The 24,170-nt window shown below is 35.9% G+C and overlaps 1 protein-coding gene across 1 annotated transcript; it reads left to right on the top strand.

The window, feature by feature from the left end:
• Nucleotides 1-13,264: 13,264 nt before the first annotated feature.
• Nucleotides 13,265-23,851, top strand: TYRP1 (tyrosinase related protein 1). The gene is made up of 8 exons (XM_038125739.1): nucleotides 13,265-13,448; nucleotides 13,902-14,373; nucleotides 17,097-17,419; nucleotides 18,704-18,908; nucleotides 19,767-19,934; nucleotides 21,277-21,456; nucleotides 22,840-22,986; nucleotides 23,523-23,851. The coding sequence occupies exons 2-8, from the start codon at nucleotides 13,992-13,994 to the stop codon at nucleotides 23,726-23,728; spliced, it is 1,611 nt and encodes a 536-aa protein (XP_037981667.1). The 5' UTR covers nucleotides 13,265-13,448; nucleotides 13,902-13,991; the 3' UTR covers nucleotides 23,729-23,851.
• The last annotated feature ends 319 nt before the right edge of the window (nucleotides 23,852-24,170 follow it).

Genomic DNA, 24,170 nt, shown 5'->3' with positions numbered 1-24,170 from the left:
GTGAGTGACAGAACAGCTTGTCCAGAGAAGTTGTGGAAGCCCCCTTCCTGGCAGTATTCAAAGCCAGGCTGGATGGGGTCTTGAGTAAATTGGTTTAGTGAGAAGTGTCTCTGCCCATGGCAAGGAAGGTTGAGTCTGGATGATCTTCTAGGTCACTTCAAACCCAAAAAAAAAAAGGACAGTTATCCTCTAGCACCCCAGACAGATAACCTTTCTGGGACCTAAAACTCAGAGGTTTTGCTATTCAGTAACAGCTGGGAAAAGTTAGAAAAGACTCTATAATTATTAATCTATTTTGGAATTCATTTATTGAAATAACTGAAATAACTGTCCTTTTAAGCTGAAGACTGCTCCATGTGTCAAAAATAAGGCAGTGCAAACCTCAAGATCATTTCCTTCTATGTATTTAATGTTTCAAAGCCTGTCTTTTTAATTTAAATTGTGGTATTTAATTTAAATTGTGGTGTTACCAGGCATTATCATTGTATAATGAGTAAATTTTATTAAATATATTATCATTGCATAATAAGTAAAAATAATAAAATTAAATTGTTGTCATCTATTGATATTATTGTTTAAAAAATAATTTTTCAGGGCCTTTTAAAATGTATTTCACAGAATCTCAGAAAGACTATTGTGAGAAGGAATTTTGCAGTTTTCAGATCCAACCCTCTGCTCAAGCAGAGTCACTTGGAGCTAATTTCCAAGACCATGTTCACATGGCTTTTGAATATCTCCAATGATTGAGAGTCCACAATGCATCTAGGCAATCTAATCTAGGGCTCTGTCACCCTCACTGTGGCAAATTGATGCTTAGAGGGAACCTCCTGTGTTGGTGCTTGTGCCCATTGCTTCTTGCTCTGAGACTGATCATGATGCCACAGGTTTTAGCTTTTATATTTTTCAGATTCTGTGTTCCTTTAGTGTGTGAGTCTGGGCTTCATATAAGGGTACAGTAAGCTCTCTTCACAAAATAGGTAGACAAAAAATTCATTCCCTAGCTGGGGACCCAAGGATAGCCAATCCAGACATCAGGCCCAAGAGCATAAACAAGGGTGGACCGAAGAGAGAAAAACAAGAAGGATGGGGCTTCATGGGCTAGAGCTGTAATTGGACAATTAGCTCCAATATGCTAATGGATCAAAACTTATAAAAGTGTGAGACGACTTGACCAGGGTTCACTTTTAGAGACCATTTTTTGAGACCACTTTGAGTTCATCTAGGGTGTAACCCTGGCTGGGCTTTTGAGGTGCCCAAGGTGGATCTATTGATGCCTCCTAATAAATACCAACTTTAACTCCTTCTAGTCTCTATTCTAGGTCAGCCTTCACAAGGTATCAACCACACTGAAAACAACCTGACTTTGGCTTTACTCACTTGCTCTTATTCCTAGGCTATGCACATACACTGATAAGACACAACTGAGGCCTTCATTTTTTTCAGGGTGAATTATCCCAGATCTCTTTGCCTTTTGCTTTAGAAGAGATTCTTCAGTCCCTTCAACATATTCAGGCTTCTCACTGGACTCTCTCCCCTGTGTGTGGCCTATCTCGTATTGAGGAGCCCAAAACTGGACACAGTATTCCATGTGTGACCTCACCAGAGATGAATGAAAGGGTGGGATCACCTTTCTCAGTCTGTGCCAATACTGTGCTAATGTGTCCTAGAATACCATTTACCTTCCTTATGGCAAGGGGACATTGCTGGCTTACATTCAACTTGTCCATCAGGACAACTTGCTTTCCAGCTCATTGTCACATTTACCACATTTATGATTAAACAGAGTTCAACATTGATTTGCCAATGATGGCACAGACTATCACTCTGCAGTTATGAACCAAATCTTGGATGTGCCACAATACTGACAGTTAATAAAGGAATCATATATTTTAACTTTTAAGCAAAAATGCTGAGACTACATCTAGGTCTGCAGTCCGCCAATGTATATTGTAACTGTGGTATAGCTTAACTAAAAGTGAGAGACAAATTGACCTTCATTAATAATTGCTTTAATTGGAGAGAAATTTATTACACCTAACATTATAGACAGAATTTGATAGAAGAAAAACACTTTAAATGTCTTAAAGAATCACTTTGTGTGATGATTGTAGGGTTTGATTTTTTTTTAATATATACATGCGAATGGTTGTCAAATGTGCGATGTAAATATCAATAAGGTTTTTCAAGAAAACTTTTTAGTCAGAAGCTTGATATTCAGTTCATGTCAGCCAACTTTTATCTTCTACACCTGAATTAGCTGTGCACGGCTGTCATTGAAGCAAATGGTGGAAAATAGGTGCTGTTAGAACACTGAATCATCCTCTGTGTTTAATATTTTTATTTTGGAATGAGCCATGTTGCATTCTGAAAGTACCTATTTCTTTCTATAGACTGTAAAATGAACCTGCCATGACTAGCTCACATGCTTATTTCCACAGGCAGACATTGTAAATCCTGGCTATGGTGCCCAGTCTAAATTTGCCATCATGTTGAGCTTTAACTGTTATTTCTGTTCTCTTATGTATAGTGTATCATTTTTGCTAAATTCAACAGTTAAAAGTTAAAAAGAGTCTGAATAAATAGACAACCTTGGAAAAACACACAAAATCAAAAGACTTGGATGCTTTCAAATGGAAAATTTCCTTTCTGACTTATCATACAGTGACTCAAAATTCAGGCATGCTAGTAACTCTCAATTTTCAGAGCCTTGTCGCAAAAATTGCTGATCACTGATACACAGCTACAATTGCTGAGCTTCCAGACTAATGCTGAAATACAGCTATGAGAGTTCATTGCAATTTGAAGCAATCAGGGCAATGAGGGAGAGCTTCTCTAGATGAGACTTGCACCTCTTCAACAATCCTATTTCCAGTACAATTCACTGAAGAGGTCTTCATGTAGTGGAAGAGGATGCCATTCATACATCTGACATATTCCACTTCCCTCAACACCACTCCCCAGAGACTCGATGTCATGGCTTTGGACAGGTGGGTAACAGACCCTATGCTCTATCTTACTGATTAAATTGTTTGTGACAACATTTCTAAATGCCTCTCTCCAGTAACAGTAAAAACAGTACATATATAACCTATATTTGCTTATTTTCACCTTTTCTGACCATGTTTGATAAAAGCAGATGTCAATGTAATGTATTTGGTGAAATATGGTGAAAAAGCCTCACTGAAGTCCATCTGATCATTCAGTCCTTGTATTTGCAGAACTAACCACCTGGATTTGTTACATTATTTCTGCATGTGAGCAGTCTATTGTACAGGCTTTTGCTGCCAAACAGCAATCACTTTAATCAGAGCATTCTGCGCCCACAAAACTCCGTCCCTTGGAAATATCCATTGAGAACAAAAACAAAGCATATAAGTTTTTACTTCCAAAAAGTTCTACCTTATTTTTTTCTCTGATGTGTCTTGCCACAGCAAGAATTAATTGCAAATATATACAAAATTGTGTCCTATATTTAGTCTATTATATTGTCCCCGTATGTGTTTATACTGCTACCTTAGAAGCACTTTTTTTTCATTTGCACATATAACTTGATATCAATCACCATTTCTATTTTTAAAGAATATATATAATTATACTACTCCTTCAGTTTGTATTTTTTCTTCATTTTTATCTTTCTACTACTACAACATGGTTTAGGTGAAAATCAGGTAGTTGTACATATTTCACTCTCTTAAGATGCATAGTCCTAATTCCTACACTTCATTATTCAGAATAAAGTAGATTTTAAAAAACAATAATGAATTACATTCAGTATGACAATAAATTTGTATGACAGTACAATTTTTCTGTGAGAGAAAAAAAATCTAGCCTTCTGCAAACTCAACAAACAATTAATTTTCCTTCTGCAAATCAATTATAAATTTAGTATATCTGCAGCAGATGATATGTGACAGGTTTTGAGTCTTGCTTAAACTCTAATACAGGTTTTATTAAAATTCTCAGGTTTTACATCACTGAACAACTTTTTAAATACTTGAAGTCTGACATATATTCTCAAACATTCAGGTATTTTTAAGACGAATATTTCCTTCTCTACATTTGGCATAATGTTAATTCTATTGGTATGCTCCCTTATAAATATTGTACTTCTCTGTGACCAGGACATAATTAAAATATTAATCTAAATTAACTCAGTAGTGAATACTATGTATTCTGGGAACAACAGCTAACAATTCAGCAAGTTGAGAACCAAACCTCCTTGTTCTGCATATAGACATGTTCTATACTCTTTCTAACTCCTCTAACAATCTACTCCTTCTAACCATCAACTTTTTCATAGGGCAATGATTATGGAGAAATTTCTTGTTAATACAAACACATGAAGAATTTAGATTGAAATTATATTCAAATGCTACGCAGTTTTTGCTAATGTCACATCAATAATTTTTCATCCTTTGCATTGATTTCTCTTCTCTACCAAACTGAAGCTAATTTTTCTCACTTGAAAGAGATTTCCCTGTCTATTTTCCTGGATATTTCCCTGCCTATTGACCATATTTTATTCATTACTGTGAAAAACCATGTCGCCTATTTTTATCTCCCACAGGATCAGACATAATTTTTCCTTTTTTGAATGCATTCTGCTTTTTCTTAGGCTGCCATTCAGACTTGGCACCATCACCTATACACATGCATAATACTTTTTCATCTATCTCCTACAAAATTTTCATATCTGTAATGTCCACTAAAAGAAGTAGCAATAGCTATCCTGTTATTCTGCTGAAATATACCCTTTTAACACAACAAGCATTTCCTGAGTGGCTTTTCTTTCTGTTTCTGAATATCTCCATTTTCTTGTTTTACGTCAGGTTTAATTTTGCTTGGTACTTTTTATCATATTTGACACCATTGATTCCTAGACAAGGCTTTTAAATGCAGTAACAATAAAAATTAATTGATCACTTTATCAATGAGCCCAGCACCACCCACACTCTGGCTTAAAAATATAATTTGAATTGTGATCGATGCACTTGCAGTCTTGTGGGAGGAAGAAGCATAGGTTAAACAAAAGAGGAACCAAAGGAGGAACCCTTATCTGGAAAATGAAGGAAACTGCCTCCAAAGAGCTACAATGCATTCAGAAAACCTTGGAAATTGCAAATAAACTTCAACATTTGAAAGAAATTTCATTCTTCCATTTTTTTGAGTAGAAATTATTTGTTTACTACATAAATTTATGCATGAGCTGTCTTATATTTTTTTAATTTGTCAGTACTTTTTTAGAGGTTGGGTCCTTGTTTTCCCTGAATTCAAGTCTATCCTTAGATGAAAAGGAAATATCATTTACATACCCTGAAAAGTGGGTGGAAGGCATGCAAGCAGCTCAACTCTTTGAAACAAGATATAGATCTCGTGGTAAGAACTTCGTAAGATTCAACAACAAATTTTTATTGCTACTAAAAACAAGACCAAAAATTTTCTGAGGAATCCTTTCTGCTTGAGATACTAGCAGGCTGGAAGTATCCTGATGGTAAAATACCATACAAAACAAAAAATGGTGACAACTAGGCTGGTCAACCTAACGTTAATCCCCCCTTTAAAAAATATGGACAATTTAACAGATTATCTACTCAAAAGAAAATGTGCTAGCATTAATCATCTTTAAAAGAGCACTTTTTCTTCCAAAGTCTATCACAAGCATATCAACAAGTTCATGCAAAAAATGCAAAGATATAAGCAACCATGACTAAATGTTCTGTCACTCTGGTCTGACAAAAATCAATGCAAGAAATATTATTAACTAAAAAGATCCTCCTACTCTGAAAAAGCTGTGTTTATAGTAATCACCTGTTTCATGAGCATTTCATTCCAAATAGCTCAACATTTTCTATACTTATATATGTCTGTCATCATTAGACACATTTCTCTTACATGCTTATTTGATCCTCCTGAGTTCTTTGTTCATTAATTTCCTTGGGAAGTCCTCCTCATCAATAGAAAAATATTATGAAATCTTAAAGGATATCTATGACATACCTGTAAATCTTTCTGCATGTTGGAGCCATTAGTGCTCATGGCATTTAGAAGTAGCCTGTGATCCTTGCCTGAAATGCACACATGAAGTTTTGACTTCCATTGCTTCCACAATATTAGAATCAAATTTCATAGCTGATCTTTTTCATTGTGATATAAGGTCCTCTAGGGATTTGCATTAGTGTATCTACTCTCATTTTAAAATATTCATTCAATTAAGGATTTCTGAGCAGGAGGTGGTAGTTTCATAATCAAAAAAATTTCATCATGTTGCCTTTTATGAACTGCTCACAGAAGGGAAGGTTAGACAGCATTTCTTTTTTGCTTGTTCAGGGACATTTTCCTCTGAAATATACCCAGAGCAGAGCCCTAAATCCACCTAGACAACACTTAAAAATTAAGTGTGTACAGGAGTTGTAATTGTATTCCTTGCTTGTTAGATTTTAATGCATAGATTTCCTACTATGCATTAAAAGGTTAACAGGGTTTGTGGATTTTTTTTTGAGAAACAAAGTTTTTTGTAGGCTTATGAGCTAGCTCATAATATACAGTAAGGGATAATGTAAATATCCTTTCAACATTATTAGGGACATCAAGGATTTTTATTTGATCTGTGACATTGAAGGTATCAAGTATTAATGAGATTTATCAGGCCTGATCAAAAATTAAATTCCCGAGGGTTATGTTCGCCTTATGGGACTTAGTATTCCTTAACATTAATTCTTATACGTTTATCAACTTCAGTTAAAGCTGGAATAAACGTTATTCCATTTTCAGAATAAATGGCTCAGTAACTGTGTGATAAAACAGTTTGCATTATGAAATGACTAGAGGTATGCTATTTGACTTAAAATACCGTGATACATTAAATGGCTTTAATGCACTTGTTCAGACTAATTCTGACAAAGAACTCATGATTTTTTTGCAAAAAAAGTGTCACTTGGGCCTTCATATTAATAAATAATAAATACAAACTTCGGTTTCAAAATGTGTCTGCAGATATTCTTTCCAGTAAGTTAAAGGTTAGCACTGTGTTTTGGCAAAGGATAGCCTTTAAAGGACAGAATGCCATGGTTATGATATTAACATCATCACTTGCAGCAGCCTCCCTTGCTTTTCCTCATACCTTTTGACAGTTGTGAGACCTCATCTAAGGTAGTGGTAAAAATTTAAAATAGGGCTTTGTATCATTATATGTGGATTATAAAAATACTAAAAATATCTTCTTTTTTTCTCCCTAATTAGAAGCATTTCAGTTGCATCCTTAAGTCTTGGTATCCAATACACCAGCACCAACTTCTACTGCTGCAAATGAAAACATTTTCCAAGCTATTGGCATGACAAAAATGTCACAGATTTTCCATAGGACCAAAAAATCTTCATCCATTTAACCCATAAATGTTACATAATTTTCATCAAAGCTTTTAAGCTAACTCAGAAAGTTTGTGAAAGGCTTCAACGTTCTATTTCTTAGAGCAAGCCATTTGGGATTGCATATTAAAAATCTGTCATGATGGACATGATCTACATTGCAGTAAAGTCAAAAGAGAGAATATTGGTCATTTCAGTGGGCTCTGAGAAAAACATTGACACTGGAAACAGCAGCTATTAGTTAATTTTCCCTTGTCAATAAATAGCTAAGAGGCTTTCATTCCACTGAACTCTTTTCTATTTGCTTGGAAAATGTGTCAGTAATTACTCTTTAAACATAATTTTAAAACATCATATATTAGCTTGGTAGGATAACTCCGTACAAGGTATTTTCACTTACAAAAAGTAAGCTATTAATATATATTACCCAGTGCACAATTTCTTTGCTTTAGTCAAAAGGCTTTGTGACTATCAATGGAATAACATAAATTTAAGGGGAAAATTAATGTTGTGCCAGTATTTTTTTTCTTTTTCTAGGCCTGGAAAAAAATGCCATATGATAGTATATTTAATCCAGCAGGTCTTTTAATTCATAACACTAGATGATAATTTTTCAAGGAAACCACTTCAGCAAAGGGAAAAATATCAATTCAGTTTATTGAAACATGGAGGACTTGATTCTTACTAAATATAAATTACTATAACTTCTTGAACATCAATGGGCATATCCTGAACATTATAATTTATTGGACCTCTGGCAGTTTATTCCAAACAATAATCTGACCTCTTATGTCTTCAATTTTATGGTATTTTATGATGGATAAAATGTGTTAGACATACACTATCTTTGCCCTTGAAGATGATTAGATCTGAAAGGGAAGGAGAGTAGATAATATAAATTGACAGAATCATCTACCTTGATCTGGGCTTTGTTTTACTTCAGGTTTGTTTGTCTTTTACACTGCTAACTTTAAAATCAGTAGCAGAATTCCCATTTGCTTCAGCAGCTTGCCCAAAGTACATCTGCAATAAGAACAAAACATATATCTCTTCTTGGTTGGTATCTCCCTACAGTATGGTCAAAGGAGGATAAATTTCCCTAACGTTGTGTTGGCAGGTGGATAGATGAGAGCACGGCATAGCATGACAGGTGCACAGCACTGTTGGTGATGGATACCTTAATTTCTGTAAACTCTGCCTGTGCAGAGACATTCTCCAACTCCAGACCTCACTGACAGCCATTCTACCACCATGTTAGACAATTACCTAGTCTGTAGTTCATGGTCCAGCTGAAACTGCATGGTGACGATCAAAGTGGAGTGCTCACTGTATTTGCTCACAACACAAAGTTATCTTTGATACCATGGTTGTCCCTAGGATTAGAGCGCACCTTAGTTCCTTCACCTTAGGATGTTGAGAAAGTCAGATTTTGTCAACTGTCACTCATAAGTAAAACTAATGATCCTAGGTTCAGCAACATGTTTTCTGCTTTCTGGAAGCTCTACCCAATTTTGTACCTTTGCCAGTCAACTGTTTCTCTGAAATACTGCTTTAAAACCTCAAACATATTTTCAAGAGGCAGAAGTGATGTTTGCTATTTTGCAGCTATTTCAAACTCTTAGACAAGTGCTACTTATTTTCATTTTATGCCTATCTGCAACACTCTTTTAGGTCTCACTCATTTCTCTGTAGGCAGTCATTTGTCACCTCTATTGCATCATTTTGAAACTGCAGATCTCTCTAGGCACTGGACTGTGTTTGGTGAAAGCAATAAAGACTCCAATTACCTATATGTTTCCCTGCTGAAGGTGAACTTTTGAACTACAAATATAGAGTAAATTTTCTGCACTTTACCTTGCAGAAGCAACTACAGGCCAATTTCATTTCTCAGCCATACTTCAGCTCATTGATATCATTCCAGAATAACAAAAACATGGAGGAAATGTTCAGAAATTGTTAGCATTATAACACACATTCAAGTACATGGCTAAAACTTTAGATGAATAGAACGTATTATGGAGTAGGTATGACTAAAATGATTTCTTTTATTTTAACATTTATAGCATTTATAGGATTTACTGTGAAAATTTGAAACTTTAAAGAAAAGCAGTATCAATTTGTCTAAAATATTATTTTATTTTATTTAATTTTTTCTTTAATCAGGTTATAAAAACTTCAGATAAAAATCTTCACCTTTGCTTTATTTATCTTTCCTATACATGGATTTATAGTTGGTCCAGCTTTCAAGAAAGGTATACATATTGTCTCAAAATGAAAGTAGAATTTACCTTATTTTCAAGAAAAATGAAGTACTTGATAAAAATATGAGTCCTACTCTCAGAGAGTAATTTATGTGCTTAGTAAGAATCATACAGTCTGCTGGATGAAGATGAGAAAGTTGTTGCCAATCAGAAAAGTGACTAACTAATATTTCTTTAAATAAAATTAATTTGTAATTAAATGTTGCAGTAGAGTACAGTATATGCATGATTTCCTAGAAAAATGAATAATATTCCTCCATGTCTGAGATATGTCTTAGATACAATGGGACTTCCCATATCTGATAGAACATATGACCCTAGGAAGAGATAAAAAAAAATTAATGAATGTGTGAAAACCTTATGCTCACTCCAAACAAATGTAAAAAAGAAATATATTTATTTCTATTCCTTGGAATGGTATTTTTGATTTCATAAAGTGGCACTAAGTGCAGTTTCATACTCACTACTGGTTCAGTTTTCAATTGTCTAACAAAAAGAGAGATAATATAGACTAGGACAACACATAGTAGAATTAACCGGGAAGTACTGCTTGTAACAGTCAGCATTATTTTTGTAGTGTTCTTGTCAGCAAATAATCCTGCTGAAGGTTAACCTACACAAATGAGCCAAGCTCCCTTCAGCTGACTGTAATTCTATGTCTTATTAAAACCAACGGGGCTGGGTTGATTTTCATTATCTGAGGCTGGTCCACTGTCTTCCTACTACAGCAAATTGGTTACGTAAAAGAGCACTGAGTTTTAGATGTCCATAGCTGCACACATTAATTCTAGCTCAAAGTAATTTGCTAAAACCTAAGGTATGTGGAAAAATGAAATTATGTGCTCCTTGTGATTACATACTTCTACAGTTTGCATGATAAATATCAGTAAGAAAATCTTGTCTCAATTTCACTTGAAGTGTTAATCTCAGTTAAAGATTTTCAGCAATAAGTTTCTCATTGGTTGTTTTTCTGAATAGAAGCAGAAAATTAAAGGCTGCAGATAAATTAACAGCACTGTTGTTAGTTGCCCATTCATTTACAGTTTATATGTAAATGAATACTTTATTGCATCCACGTGTTCTGTTAATGAAACCTCAGCACCATTTCCATTGTAAAGTCTGCAGGTGTCCACTGATGCTGTGAGATAGCAGTTTTAACTGATTATTGCTTATAGTATGCTAGAAAAACATTAAACTAGTAGGCTCTTATTTTCTTTTTTCCTCCCTCCTCTTAAGGAAAAAGAAACAACTAGGTAAGTTTTGCTCTCTTTTATGTTAATCTTGCATAGTACTGTTAGAATGTACCAGCTAAAATAGAAGAAATGGACCAAAACTCAAAATGTAATTTACTTAATCAAATGTGTAGAACTGAATAAGCCTATGAAAACTAAAGAACTACAAAGAGAGAGTCTACATAAGTAGGCAATTATCTTCTGCTGTATATGCTCCATGAGTGCCATTGATAATGATCTGTTTCCTGGCGCTGACCTTTAATGCTTTTTAAAGATACTGTTTCACAGGAAGAAAAATGCATGTAGCAGTATCATGGCAATCACATGTCTTTTCATGTGTTAAAGAATGGAGCTTCTGAATAAATACTGTGTTCTTATACCTTAAACAAACAGATGCCTGTATTCCAACTCGTAGTAAAGACCACTGGGTAGCTCCCAGAGCACTGACTGTAGGGCTGATGGCATGGGGTGAGACAGAATCAGTACCTCAGGTTTTATCAAGCACAAATAGAACTGGCTAGATTTTTATAACCTTCTCCAGTAGCTTAGGGTACAGACCACAGCTTAGCCTTGTGTGTCTACATAAAGATCTGTTCTCAGCATCAAGAGCTAATGTTTTTAAAAAAAAAAAAAAAGAGAATGTTATTAAATATATTTAATAACATATTAAATAACTCTGTTTTCAGGTCTTTTAGTCCACACAAACAATTAGTGAGCTAGGCATTCACAAACTGACTTCTTACTCATTAGCTTGCTTTTGTGGACAAGCCCTTTCTGAACTGAGCCACAGAAACACAGATGTGAATTTGGATAATCTCCAAGATCAAATCATTCCAGGCACAGTAGGGGAGAAGGAGTCTTTAAACGCAATATATCTCAAATAGGAAGAACATCAAAATAAAGATTATGAAAAGGATTGCATTCCACCAAGCAGTTCAGCAAGATTTCCAACAGGAAACCCAAGGGAACATCAGGGGGCCAAGAAGATATATGATCCTCAGCAGTGCATCTCTGTCGTAAAACATTCATAGGTGCTTTCTGTGCAACAGGTTTACAAAAGGTCTAATATATGTACACCATTATAAGGGGAAATTTTATGATGCCAGGAAACCCCAGTCAGTACATCTGTTTGCTCTGTTTTACTGGGGCTTTGTCTAAGGAGCAGCATTTATCCCTTTTAAGCTTATTATGAATTTGCTGTATTTGCTAAATATTCACGGCTAAACCTGTATGCTTCTTCTTTGAACTTTAGGTTATTTTCAGGTAAAATCTCAAGAGGTTTTTTACCAGCTCTGGTTTACCTTCTGATGTGAAAATAGTGAATTTGTGTCATGTGTCCCAATAGACGTGTTGAAAGAGGAAAAGTTTAAGCTTGGAAAGAAGCAGGATAAGCCAATAAAGAAGAGAACATAGGCTAAACTAGAGAATGAAGTGGAAGTCAGAAGAGAAAACAGGTTCATTTGAGGACTTGGAAATATTACTGTCTGCAAATGGAGAATGAATTAAAGAGACAGAGAAGTGTAATAAAAATCTAGGTCTTACCCTGAAGCAAGCATGTTGAGTTATACAAGGTACAGAGGGCAACGTTCACTGCTCTGGCGCATGGCTGGTTGGCAAGAGTAAATGCACAAAAAACCTGTTTATTTTTTCTGCCAGAATTGGGTGCACTCCCGCATTATGACTTGCATATAGGGGAGCAGAAAGAGTAGGTAATCCATTTCCTGCTTGATGTCAGTTATAGTGTGATTAAACCTTTTCCCAGAAAGCCTGTTTTGTCTTGATGCCAGTTAAGATGTTTCTTGACATATCTTCACCCTGCTTGACATATCTCCACCTCAATGACATCCATCCTTATTGAAAGCTAAGAAAGAGAGTAAGAACTTGAAAAAAGTCATTTTTGCACAGCAGAGATCATCCTTGCAGTGATTAAAGAATCATTTTTTTAATTTAAGATATTTGTCAATTTCTTTGTTTCACTACCCTTCCTAGCACCTGCTCAGAACTTAGTATTTGATGAAATTTCAATACGATCGTCTTTTTATTTTAGTATTAAATAAATTGTTAAACTAAAACTTAAATTTAAAAATTGGAGTATTTCATTTTATAAATAACATTGCTTAGTCACTTACATCAGCCTGATCTTCAAATGCCATCTTAAGAACTTTTTCTAAGTGTCCATTAAATGTGATTTTCCCCACTGTTCTTTGTCTGCTTTCAAACAAGCCTTTCTTTGCAATTAATAAAAAAAAAAAACCAGCAAACAAAAACCAACTTCACATTTGTTCTGTTTTGAATTCAAGTATTTGTCTCTGACCTTTGCTAAAACTTGTAAAATCACAAGGAGATAAGCATGAAAGAAATCATGTGCTGTTCAAGTACTTAAAGTCCAGAGAAATGCACTGAAGTAGAAAGGGGATTAAGAGAGGAAGGAGGGTGAGGCCAAGCCATACTGTGTTGGTACAAGAAGGATTAGCAGGCAGACTGAACCAGGAGAGAAATTAGCCGTGCTTATTTCAAGTTAGACAGTCATAGGACGTGCAGAGATAGAACAAGATCTCAGCAGTGGAGAGGTACCACGAAGAAAAAACAGGTACTATGCATAAAGAAGTACAGCTTCACTTTATTTTGGAGCTGGCACTGGAGAACAGCAAGAAAACAGAGGGGAGAACAAGATATACTAGTTAAATGCAGAAAAGACATTAACTGGGGGAGGGAAGGAGGGGCGGAAAGAAAAAGTTTCAGAAAACTGGTGCCTTAGGTTTCAGAACTTAGTGGTAGTGAAGCAAATGTGTCTGGCAAGTGTAAAATGTGAATGAATATTTTGGAAGAATTTAGAAGTTAATGAGCAAATATAGATCTACTTATCTGCTATCTTTTGTGCTGATAATGAGAACATTAGTGTCTGTGGTCAGAGTTGTTCGCCTTTTCAGATAGAGTATTGAAGTGTAGAGTTAGAAGGAATTTTCTGGGGTGAAAGGGGTAGCCCAGAGATTTGTATCACATGTTTTTATTCTTCTTTCTCTCTTGCTTTCTCTCCCCATAGAGGGAGCTGGGTGTTCCTTCGCAGGAGAGGAAATCAGCGTGTGTGGACAGCCAGCTCTGGGAACAAGCCGGCTCTGTTTGACCCGCTGTCATGCGGATCCCCACGCTGCTCTACCTTTCCCTGCTATTGCTTCTTACCATGTTGGGCCAAGCTGGAGCTCAGTTCCCTCGACAGTGCGCAACTGTTGAGTCCCTGAGGAGCGGCATGTGCTGCCCAGACTATTTCCCTGTGTTTGGGCCTGGTACTGACCGGTGTGGTGTGTCCACGGGAAGGGGCCGGTGTGTGCAGGTGACTGTCGACTCGCGGCCCCACGGCCCCCAGTACATCCACGACGGGCGGGATGACCGTGAGCAATGGCCCATCCGCTTCTTCAACCAAACCTGCCGCTGCAACGGGAACTTCTCCGGCTACAACTGCGGGTCGTGCCGGCCTGGCTGGACTGGGCCTACCTGCAGCCAGCAGATCAACATAGGTAAGAACATCAGGAATATGACATGGAAATTGCTCATTGTCAGTGCTTGCTTCTAAACGTACCTAGTGGATTTGTTCTCTTTAAGGTACAAAATGTCCATTATATTTATTTAGCATTTTAGTATACTGCTGGAGGGGTTAAGGCAGGTGTTAGAGGAGCTGTTCAGCATGTGTATAAATTACTTATACTTACTATCCATTAAAAGGAAGAAAAAAAATCTGTAGTCAATGCATCCAAGTCCATTAAAGAATAGAACATATTGAAAAAAGGTACTATTTGCTTTTAAGAATAAAACAATATATATAGGCATATACATGTGTTTGTGAGCATGTTTGGGAATGATATGTTTAATATCATTCAATATGTTTAATACCTTGTGACTATTTTAGCTCTTCTTTTCATTTAAAGTCCCTAATACAATTCTAAACTATGAACTTGGTTGGGTATATTTTTACTGTCCCCGCTGCTGTCAATATCTCTGAAAACATTAGTCATGACTGCGGACAGTTCAAATGAATCAGTCCAGGGTGTAGTAAGCCCTTCTTCAGTACTCCAGTTTCAATTAAGTCTAGCATACCAATAAATAGTTCTTTAATTATTTTTTTTTAAATTGTTATGAAATCCTTGCAAGACTGGAAAAATTTTGAATACTATGAGGAAATTTAAAAAGACAAACAGGCCTGGGGACAGATCCTTGTTCTCATCTGAAAATCATCTGAATGGACAAGATTTCAATCTTTATTTTTAAATTTATTCTCTTTTAACTTCAAAGATGTTACTGAAATCCTGCAAAATCCATAATTCCCCCCCAGAATGAGCAATGGGTTCTGTTGATATGTTAAACAAGAGGTCTCTAGCACAAATATGCAGTGTTTCTTTCTGCAGAAACAGAAATCAGAACTGACATTTTCACCAGATAAGGGAACATTACATGGATGTAAGAGCATGTCTCAGAAAGGGTTAGCAAAGGACCACTTACCAAATCAAAATTTTAACAATTCCTTAATAATAACTTATTGATGGCTATGGGAAAAATCTTTGATTTTTTTTTCTTTCTTTGAGCTTCAAGAACTAAACTAGAAAGCAGAAAATATTACTTGTGAATTGGGCATGCTAAGCCAGGTTGCACTCTCTAATATTCTGGCCTATTCTGTTTTACAATGATAACAACTCTGAAGAATAATCAAGAGATAAATGTTACACACAAAGTTAATGTAAAACAAGAGACAAGCAAACAGCAGTTTTAGGTGATTTTCTAGAATGTACAACAGCACTTTTTACTTTTCTCACATTAAATTCTTTACAAAGCATTAAAACGCCAAATAAATCAGACACATCATGCACGAAAACATGAGTTTAAAAAGTGTAAATTAGCTTCCTTTTATGCTCTAATTTTCCACATTGTGGTCACCTCTTTTGCCCATTCACAGACCACATGTGCTCAGAATTTAGAAATAATTACTGGATTACTGTTGATACATCCATACTAAACTGCTGCAAAATGCAGTTTGGTGTCTTCATATCTTCTCAGTTCATGACTACCTCTAATAATAGTCACAACTTTTTGTTGTGGTTCAGGCATATACTTTGAAAATGAAAATGTTAATATGCCTATATAAATCAAAATTAGATGGTCAATTATAGTTCTCTACTTGAAACAAAACGAAATGCCACAAATCAACCAAAAACCAACCAACCAACCAAGCAAACAAAAAACCAATAAAAGTAAAAACCCATCACTTCAGTGATGAGGTTCAGTTCTGCAAAACAAAAAAACATGTTTCAGGATGCACTGTCCTTGATGAAATTCACATTTCAGGAATTCTATTCTTCATATAGATTCATGTTGAAGATCTGTTGCTTCTTGTATAAACATAACTGATCACTAATTTGGACAATAAGTTATGGATTTCTACAGTACTTTTTATAATGACAATAAGTAAATATTGAATAAAGATTGTGAGGACTTCGATCTTTACCTCAGTCTAAACTTTGTCAGAGATTTTTTCATACCAGGTGAAAGAAGGACTGAGGTGATCTGAACTCAGTTCTTCATGCTGAAACACTGCTATTTCAACAAGTCAGTTTTCCTCCTTGTTTCACTCTCTATGTGTGGACAATGGCATTATTTTGAGATATACTGCTAAAAAGGATTAATATGTGCCAATTGTTAATAATGTCAGGTTAAAAAGACAAAATAGGAGAGAATCTCAGATTAAAGTGATACTGTACTGTGTGAAATTGATAATAATTCACTGGTGAATCTGCCACTTTTCCTACAAAGGTTCAAGCATTAAAAAATTAATTCTTAATTAAGTTGCCAAACAGAGAGTTTCTGATTATTATAAATTGGTTTATAGTGTTTATTTATTGTAGAGTAATATCACAGGAAACCTTACATATATCGGATTAAGTTCTGAAAGGTTTATATGACAAAGAACGGTCTTTGTCTTTTTTCTAGCAGGATAAAAAGATAATCTGTAACAGTACTCTTAAAAGTACTAAAATTGCAAGGATTGGAGCTCTCTTTTAATTTATTTCAGATTTTCTCAAAATAAATAACATTATCTATTTATACTCAGTGAGTTTCCCCAATAAAAAGGGTGAATAATTGAAGAAAAAGGCACTTACCCAGAATTTTTAGGAACACAATAAACAAGTTCTCTGAGATCAGACTTCAGTGTCTATTATTTTGGTAATTTGCTTCTTCTGTATTATCACAGTCAGAAGGAATCTTTTGGATCTAAGTGCAGAAGAAAGGAATCGCTTTGTGAATGCCTTACACCAAGCCAAGGTGACAGTCCATCCTGACATCGTTATTGCCACACGAAGACGTGAAGAAATTTTTGGACCAGATGGCAACACACCTCAGTTCGAGAATATCTCCATTTATAACTACTTTGTGTGGTCTCATTATTATTCTGTCAGGAAGACTTTCCTTGGTGTGGGGCAGCAGAGTTTTGGAGGAGTTGATTTCTCTCATGAGGGACCAGCTTTTGTCACATGGCATAGATACCATCTACTGCAGCTTGAAAGAGACATGCAGGTGAAGTTCCTGTAAATGCTTACTGGTATTCATGCTATGTTTTGTACAGTAAAAGAAATTCACTCCATATTAAAATAGGCAAAAATGATAGCAGCTTTCCCTACACGTTGAAGTGATTCTGCTTCAATTTCAGTAACTCATTTGATATGCAAAATTTAATAGAATGCATTTAGGCTTCAGACTGTCACTTTTATAATGATGTTCAAATAAAATATTTTAATCAGAGCAATAGAAAATGTAAAATTTCCATAAAAATCTCATGGAAAAAGAGATGCATTCTAGATATAAGACATTTTATTGGACCAACAGTGTTATTTACAGCGGTGTTTTTAATCTCACGGCCATTATTCTTGAATAACATTAACCAAAGCAGCAGAAATTCTGAAGAAGGTGATAACAGAGATGGCTTAGAGAGTCAGAATCACATTTAGTTTTTGTAACTGGTTAGAGAAATTAGTGTTTTGTTATACCCTGTTCCTTAAATCAATGATTCTGGTTTTTTTCTTTCTCTTACGTGGACCTATTCAAAAAATGGGTATAGTATTTTATGAACCATCATCCTTCCTAAAAAAAACAAGAATTAAGTTTTCAAGGTCAGAACTAAATAGTGTCTGAAATCACTTCAGTGTTTCCACTAGCTTTAAATGCTTTATGTCAGGCTGAGGCATTAACTCCCTTCCAAGACACACATTTGTCATCAGTGGCATTTCACTAAGTGAAAGCCCTGAGAAGTTCTATCTGTCTGTGATTTAATATAGGTTCCTATTTATGTCAGTAGACTTGATCATTAGTCAAAGTAATTTTGCCTCACTAACTCCAGAACTGTTCAACTCTAACCCATACTAGAACCAAACAATGCCAATTGGAAAAACCAGTACCCTATTCTTTATATTTCCTTCAGTTTCACAGTTGACCTAGTTATTATGTGCACTACAAAGACTGGTTTTGCTGACAGGCCATAAAAATATTTGGAAATGGGATCTCAGTGTTAATTTATGTTTCTTACTGCTCACAGTATGGTTCCGTGGGAGAAGTACTGTCTTAATAGTGGAGGAGATCCATGATTCAGTTCAGTAGTACAGCTATCTGTTCTGCTGAACAAAGGTACCACTGTGAAAAACTACCAAAAGCTTCTACATGAATTTTACATACAGTTCTTCTCTTCTATAAGGCTGGATTCTGACTTTTACTAGGAGTATTTAGCTGTTTTTTAACATCTTCTAGTAGTAAATATTATAGCTGTCTGTGTCAAACACATAGTAACACCGTATCTATGTGGATTAGAACATGCTACAGGACCCCACTTTTGGACTGCCCTACTGGAACTTTGCAACAGGACAAAATACATGTGATATCTGCTCAGATGACTTGATGGGAGCTAGAAGCAATTTCGATGTCTCTCTTATAAGCCAGAATTCAATCTTCTCTCAGTGGCGAGTGCTATGCGAAAATGTAGAAGATTATGAAACCTTGGGAACCATCTGTAACAGTAAGTATGAATGATGGAAGATATCTGGAGAGAAAATTCTCTTAATAATAAATAAATGTAATACTTTACATTGCTGTGACTTTTTCCAGCCAAAAGGTCTTAAAGTAGTTTTTTAATATTCTTGATCCATGTTTCATCAGTCTGTTGAGATAATACATATTATCAGGAGCTTGTAGCAGAAGAAAGATTAAATGCTTTGCCCTCCCTTCTTGTGCAGTACCAATTCATCTCTTGCACCATAAATAATTACATCTGGCAGTGTTATGTCTTAACTGAAGCTTAACTTTTCTTCTGACTACACCACTTATCACCTTCATGCCATTCTGCTCCTAAAATGAAACATCCAACAAATCCCCATAATAACTATGCGTATCATGTTTTGAATGTGAGTAACACCACATTCTAACATACCTATCCAAATTAAAATAATTTTTAAAATAGCAGTAAGTTTCTTCATATAAGCATTATCATGGAAATATGGGGAAAAAATAAGAATCCCCCAATATTGGGTTAGTAATTTACACAGTCTTTTTCCAGCTACTCTGACATCCTCAATAATCTTGGCCTAGGTCTCATCAGGAAATCACACGAAAGTCTGTAGAAAATTTTTCTAAATCACTTAGTGAACAATAAACTTTAGTAAGAAGCTTCTAGATGACTTTTTACATACTGGAGCAGAGAATCCAGAACACAGGGCCCCAATGAGGATTCTTTGCCCAACATAAGGAACTGACCAGTTCATTCAGTGTAAATGAAATTTTATGAGGGGTTTTTTTTCTCCATGGTACAGTCTAGAGAATGATTCATTCTGATGCCTACTGTTCTGGACATTGTTTTCTCTCCTCTTTTCATTTCCAGGTACTGAAGGTGGTCCCATCCGAAGAAATCCTGCTGGAAATGTAGCACGACCTATGGTACAGCGTCTCCCAGAGCCTGAAGATGTTGCTCAGTGTTTGGAAGTTGGTGTATTTGACACTCCTCCTTTTTATTCCAATTCAACAGACAGCTTCCGTAACACAGTAGAAGGTAAATATGGGAAATAAAAAGACCTGGAATAACTCCAGATAAGTCAGGGAGCAGACCTGCCACTTTTTCCTGCTGGAAGTATGAGTTTTGAGACAGGCAGTTGGACAAGAACACATTGTTCTTAGCATTAAATATTAGCTCAGTATTAAGCAGAAATAAGCTCTATGTAAATTACTTTGTAGCTATAGTTGATGTCTCTTAAAATGCATAAAAGTCTCAAGAGTCTGCTGTGGGTATACTAAGTAAAAACTAACCAGGTCCTTGGCACATACTTAGTAAGTTGCCTTTGTTGAAAACACAGTCCTTGCCTGGGGGTTGATGCTGCTGCATCCCTAAATGAAACAAACAAAGGCTTCTAGTAGTTATTCTTGTATCTGAATTAAAACAAAGAAAAGAAATCAAAATAAATTGAAAGCTGTGGTAGTACTTAGTGCAATAGTATTGAAATTGTAATTGAGCTCTGGGTACAGGATTTACTGCTAGACATGCTAGCCCTACTCTCTATAAGCTCTGCACATTTAAAACTAAACCCTCCGACACCAGAACACACATACCCACACCCACACCCACCCAACAGAAAAAAGAGCCAAAAGATTTTATTTATAATGTTCAGACAGCATCCTAACAACTTCTCCTATACCTTAATAATCCAGAGCATTTAACAGGAAAAATTAAAAAGTGACAGTTCAAATTGCTGCCTAGCAATACCTAGGTGTGCAAACATAGCTTTTAAAAATTAACTGCATGCATCCCTCCGTGGAACAATTGTCCAAAACTTGAACACAGGAAGAGTTTTCATGATGCTTCAGATCCTAACATCTGACTTGAGGGTTATGAGGTTTTGGGCACAAGCAAAACTACACTTTATCTTCACTGAAAAAATAAACGCTATCAGAGCATGTGAAGCTTTCCAACACATGTTCCTGGTATGCATGGAAGTGATGTATGGAAACCTAACAGCTAGTTCATTAGAATAAATGTCAAGATACACCTGCTTTAGTAAGCAGTTAGAAAACTCATGCAACTATTTAAGTATGGTGAAAGATATGTAGGGCTTAAATATATATCTCTATCTTCATGCTATGATGTTATTTTGGCCATTTGTGTGGTAGAACCCAGCAGCTTTGCAGTCCACATTCCCAGCATTCTTTCATAAAGTCTATTTTAATCTGAAAATTATGCATTCCAGGAACATTTTCCAAATGTCAGTAGGTAGAGAATTACCCATTTGTTTTAAGCAAAGCAACATAACAACATGAAAGCATTTCAGAGAAAAAAAAAAAAGTATTAATCTGAGACTGCAGCTTCCAAACAAAATCTTCACTGGAATTTTTGTTTTCAGGGTACAGTGATCCTTCTGGAAAATATGACCCAGCAGTTCGAAGTCTCCATAACTTGGCTCATCTATTTTTGAATGGGACAGGAGGGCAAACTCATTTATCACCAAATGACCCCATTTTTGTCCTCCTGCACACATTTACAGATGCTCTTTTTGATGAGTGGCTGAGACGACACTCTGCAGGTAAGATGTTCTCATGGACAGAGGCAGGATGGCTGATTGTCAGTCTTCGTAGTCACAAAAACTCAACTCATTCTTCTGGGACAGCAAGATGCCCCTAAATTTAAGAGAGAGGATTGGAATTTCAAGAGTTTGCATCATTAACAAAGACAAAGTAGTAAGAAGCAAGCTCTCGTCCTCACCCCATTGACATCCAATTGCAGATCGCTCTCTGTGAAGGGACTTGGTCAGACACAGCAGCCACAATTCAAGAAAACAGTGTGTAGGAATACACTGTCTCCATAGAGCAAGGACATTGTAACCCTGGAAGGACATTCCACCATTGTATGGAGTACATAACTATTTTCTTCTTGTCAAAGGAAGAAGAGATGCCATACATATTCATTTTCACTGCCTTTGTTATACACTACCAGCATTCAATAACCATCTCCATATACTTCGAAAGGATAGTTACCATTTCTGCCCTTGCTTTTTTAATTCCAAAAAGAACAGAAAAAAGTGAGCAGGAGAAAGTGGAAAAAAAGGGAGAAAGGAATAACAAAAGGAAGGATTTGAAAGCAATGAAGGAAAAAAAATAAAGAAGGAAGGAGACTTACATCAGTGGACTAGGGGAGAATTCAATCTAACCCTTATGTCTATGCATTGTGCAGCAACTGTATTCCTCTGCACAATGCAGTAACTTTATTCTCTTAGGATAATCTATACACCTCTTCCTTCTTCTACAGAAGACAGCTGTTGCTACACAACTGAGCCTTCTTTGTGCAGCGCCCACAACCTGCCTCATTGAATTTTCTCACATCAGCTCTCAGAGAGCAATTGTATCCCCTTGTGGTTCTTACATGTTCCAACACAAGGTTTGGCATCATCTAACCACAAAGTAGTTTCTGTTATCTTTTGAGTTTTTTTGTTTTTTGATGCTGGTTTGATTTGGTTTGGTTTGGGGATTTTCCGTTTTGTTTTTATTTTTATTTCAGCTGACTTCCTTCTGATTTAGCATAATGTTGCAAAAAAAAATCCACTGGAATTTACATCGACAGCCCTCCTGTTCATCACTGCTACAATCAGGCAAAGCAAGAATGTAGAAAAGTCTTTGACATATTTCTCCTTTTCCAAGTGAGAAGAAACAAAAAGCTGAACACAGGCAAAATTTTTAAAAATTTACTGGTGATTTCTGTTCAAAACCAGAGATAACATTAGTGGCCTTGGTTTTGGACAACATAGACTCTTATTTTATATCTGCCATATCAGGAAACAAATCCTTCTGGAACAACTGAAAAAGAATTCTGGGGTACTCAAAACCCTGAGTTAGAAAAAAAAAAAAAAAAAAAGGTAGTGCAATTTATTTTGAATTTATTTACAGAAATGTGATTTGACTTTCAAATATAGATATCTCAACATACCCACTGGAGAACGCCCCTATTGGACACAACCGACAGTACAACATGGTGCCTTTCTGGCCTCCAGTAACCAATAATGAAATGTTTGTTACTGCACCAGAAAACCTGGGATACAGCTATGAAGTCGAGTGGCCAGGTAAACTGTGCAGCCTAAATACTTCCTCTCCTTTTTTTCCTTCATATCTTTGTGTCTTGACATTTATTCAAATTTCACCAATAATATTTGTTGTCTTTGTAAAGACCTTTGTCTGCTTTCCTGGCTTACTTTCCAGATGTTTGTTTGGGATTTGGTAAAGCTACTGGTCAGAGACTGTTCCACCATGAAGTTCCCATTACCCACTCTGATTTTAGGAGAAAATCTCATTTGGATCTTAACCTTGCAGAATGTCTTCATTCCTATGTCAAATAGGTTCATTAACTCACTAGAGAGAATGCAAATCCTCAGAAACAAGGTGGCAAAAGAAAGGTCCAGAACAGATTTTAGAGTGAGGCAAGATAGACTACATCTTCTCACATTTTTGAACAAGAATTATCAAACAAAATTTGAATTACTTCTACTCCCCAACTCAGTGAATAATGACAAATTCTGAGTTCCAGTCTGAACTTCAGGTATTTATCCATATTGCTTGACTTATCTTTTAAAATGTTTGCTTTTTGTTTTCCCTCTTTTAGGTCGGGCTCTCCGTGTCACAGAGATGATAACTATTGCAATAGTGACTGCACTGGTTCTTGTTGCAATTATCTTTGCTGCTGCTGCATGTATCGTACGTGTCAAGAAAAATAAAGATGACTTGCATCAGCCTCTTCTTACTGACCAGTATCAGCACTACTCAGATGATTATGATGGCATACCAACACCAAGCCAGTCTGTTGTTTGAAAAGATGGCACTTTTTTGCATCTGACTGAATCTGGGGATCTTTTTTGCTTTATTTCATAAATGGTGGTCATCCACCTGCTTTAAAATAAAGAGCATAAACTGTCAGCTGTCTCAGTATGTTTCCTTCAGGTTTCACTTCCACTTTTATCATACCTAGGCATCAATAAAACCTCTTTGCAATGCTAATTCTATGTTGATTATAACAGAACCTTTCAAGGGTCACTTGCAAGCCTTTCCCATGCATATTTCTGTAAAATCTGGCAAACATTAATTTGCCAATAGCCAATGTCATCTGACTTCATCTAACCTTTATACCCAGAATTCTTTTATGAGGTACTTTTGTGAAAAGGTCAAGTCTAAAACAGGACAGAAGGAGAATATGAATTACAAGTAAACACCTCGGCTAGATGAGTAGAATGTGTTTCAAAACAGTCATCATGCC

The sequence above is a fragment of the Motacilla alba genome, chromosome Z (genome assembly GCF_015832195.1).
Source record: "Motacilla alba alba isolate MOTALB_02 chromosome Z, Motacilla_alba_V1.0_pri, whole genome shotgun sequence".
Lineage (NCBI taxonomy): Eukaryota > Metazoa > Chordata > Aves > Passeriformes > Motacillidae > Motacilla > Motacilla alba.
Note: the sequence above shows the minus strand (reverse complement) of the source record. Positions and strands in the feature narration are given on the sequence as shown.

Coding starts and splice junctions, on each gene's coding strand:
- TYRP1 (XM_038125739.1), top strand. CDS start 13,992: ATGCGGATCCCCACGCTGCTCTACCTTTCCCTGCTATTGCTTCTTACC. Junction 19,935..21,276: donor CTTCCGTAACACAGTAGAAG/GTAAATATGGGA, acceptor TTTTGTTTTCAG/GGTACAGTGATCCTTCTGGA. Junction 22,987..23,522: donor CTATGAAGTCGAGTGGCCAG/GTAAACTGTGCA, acceptor TCCCTCTTTTAG/GTCGGGCTCTCCGTGTCACA.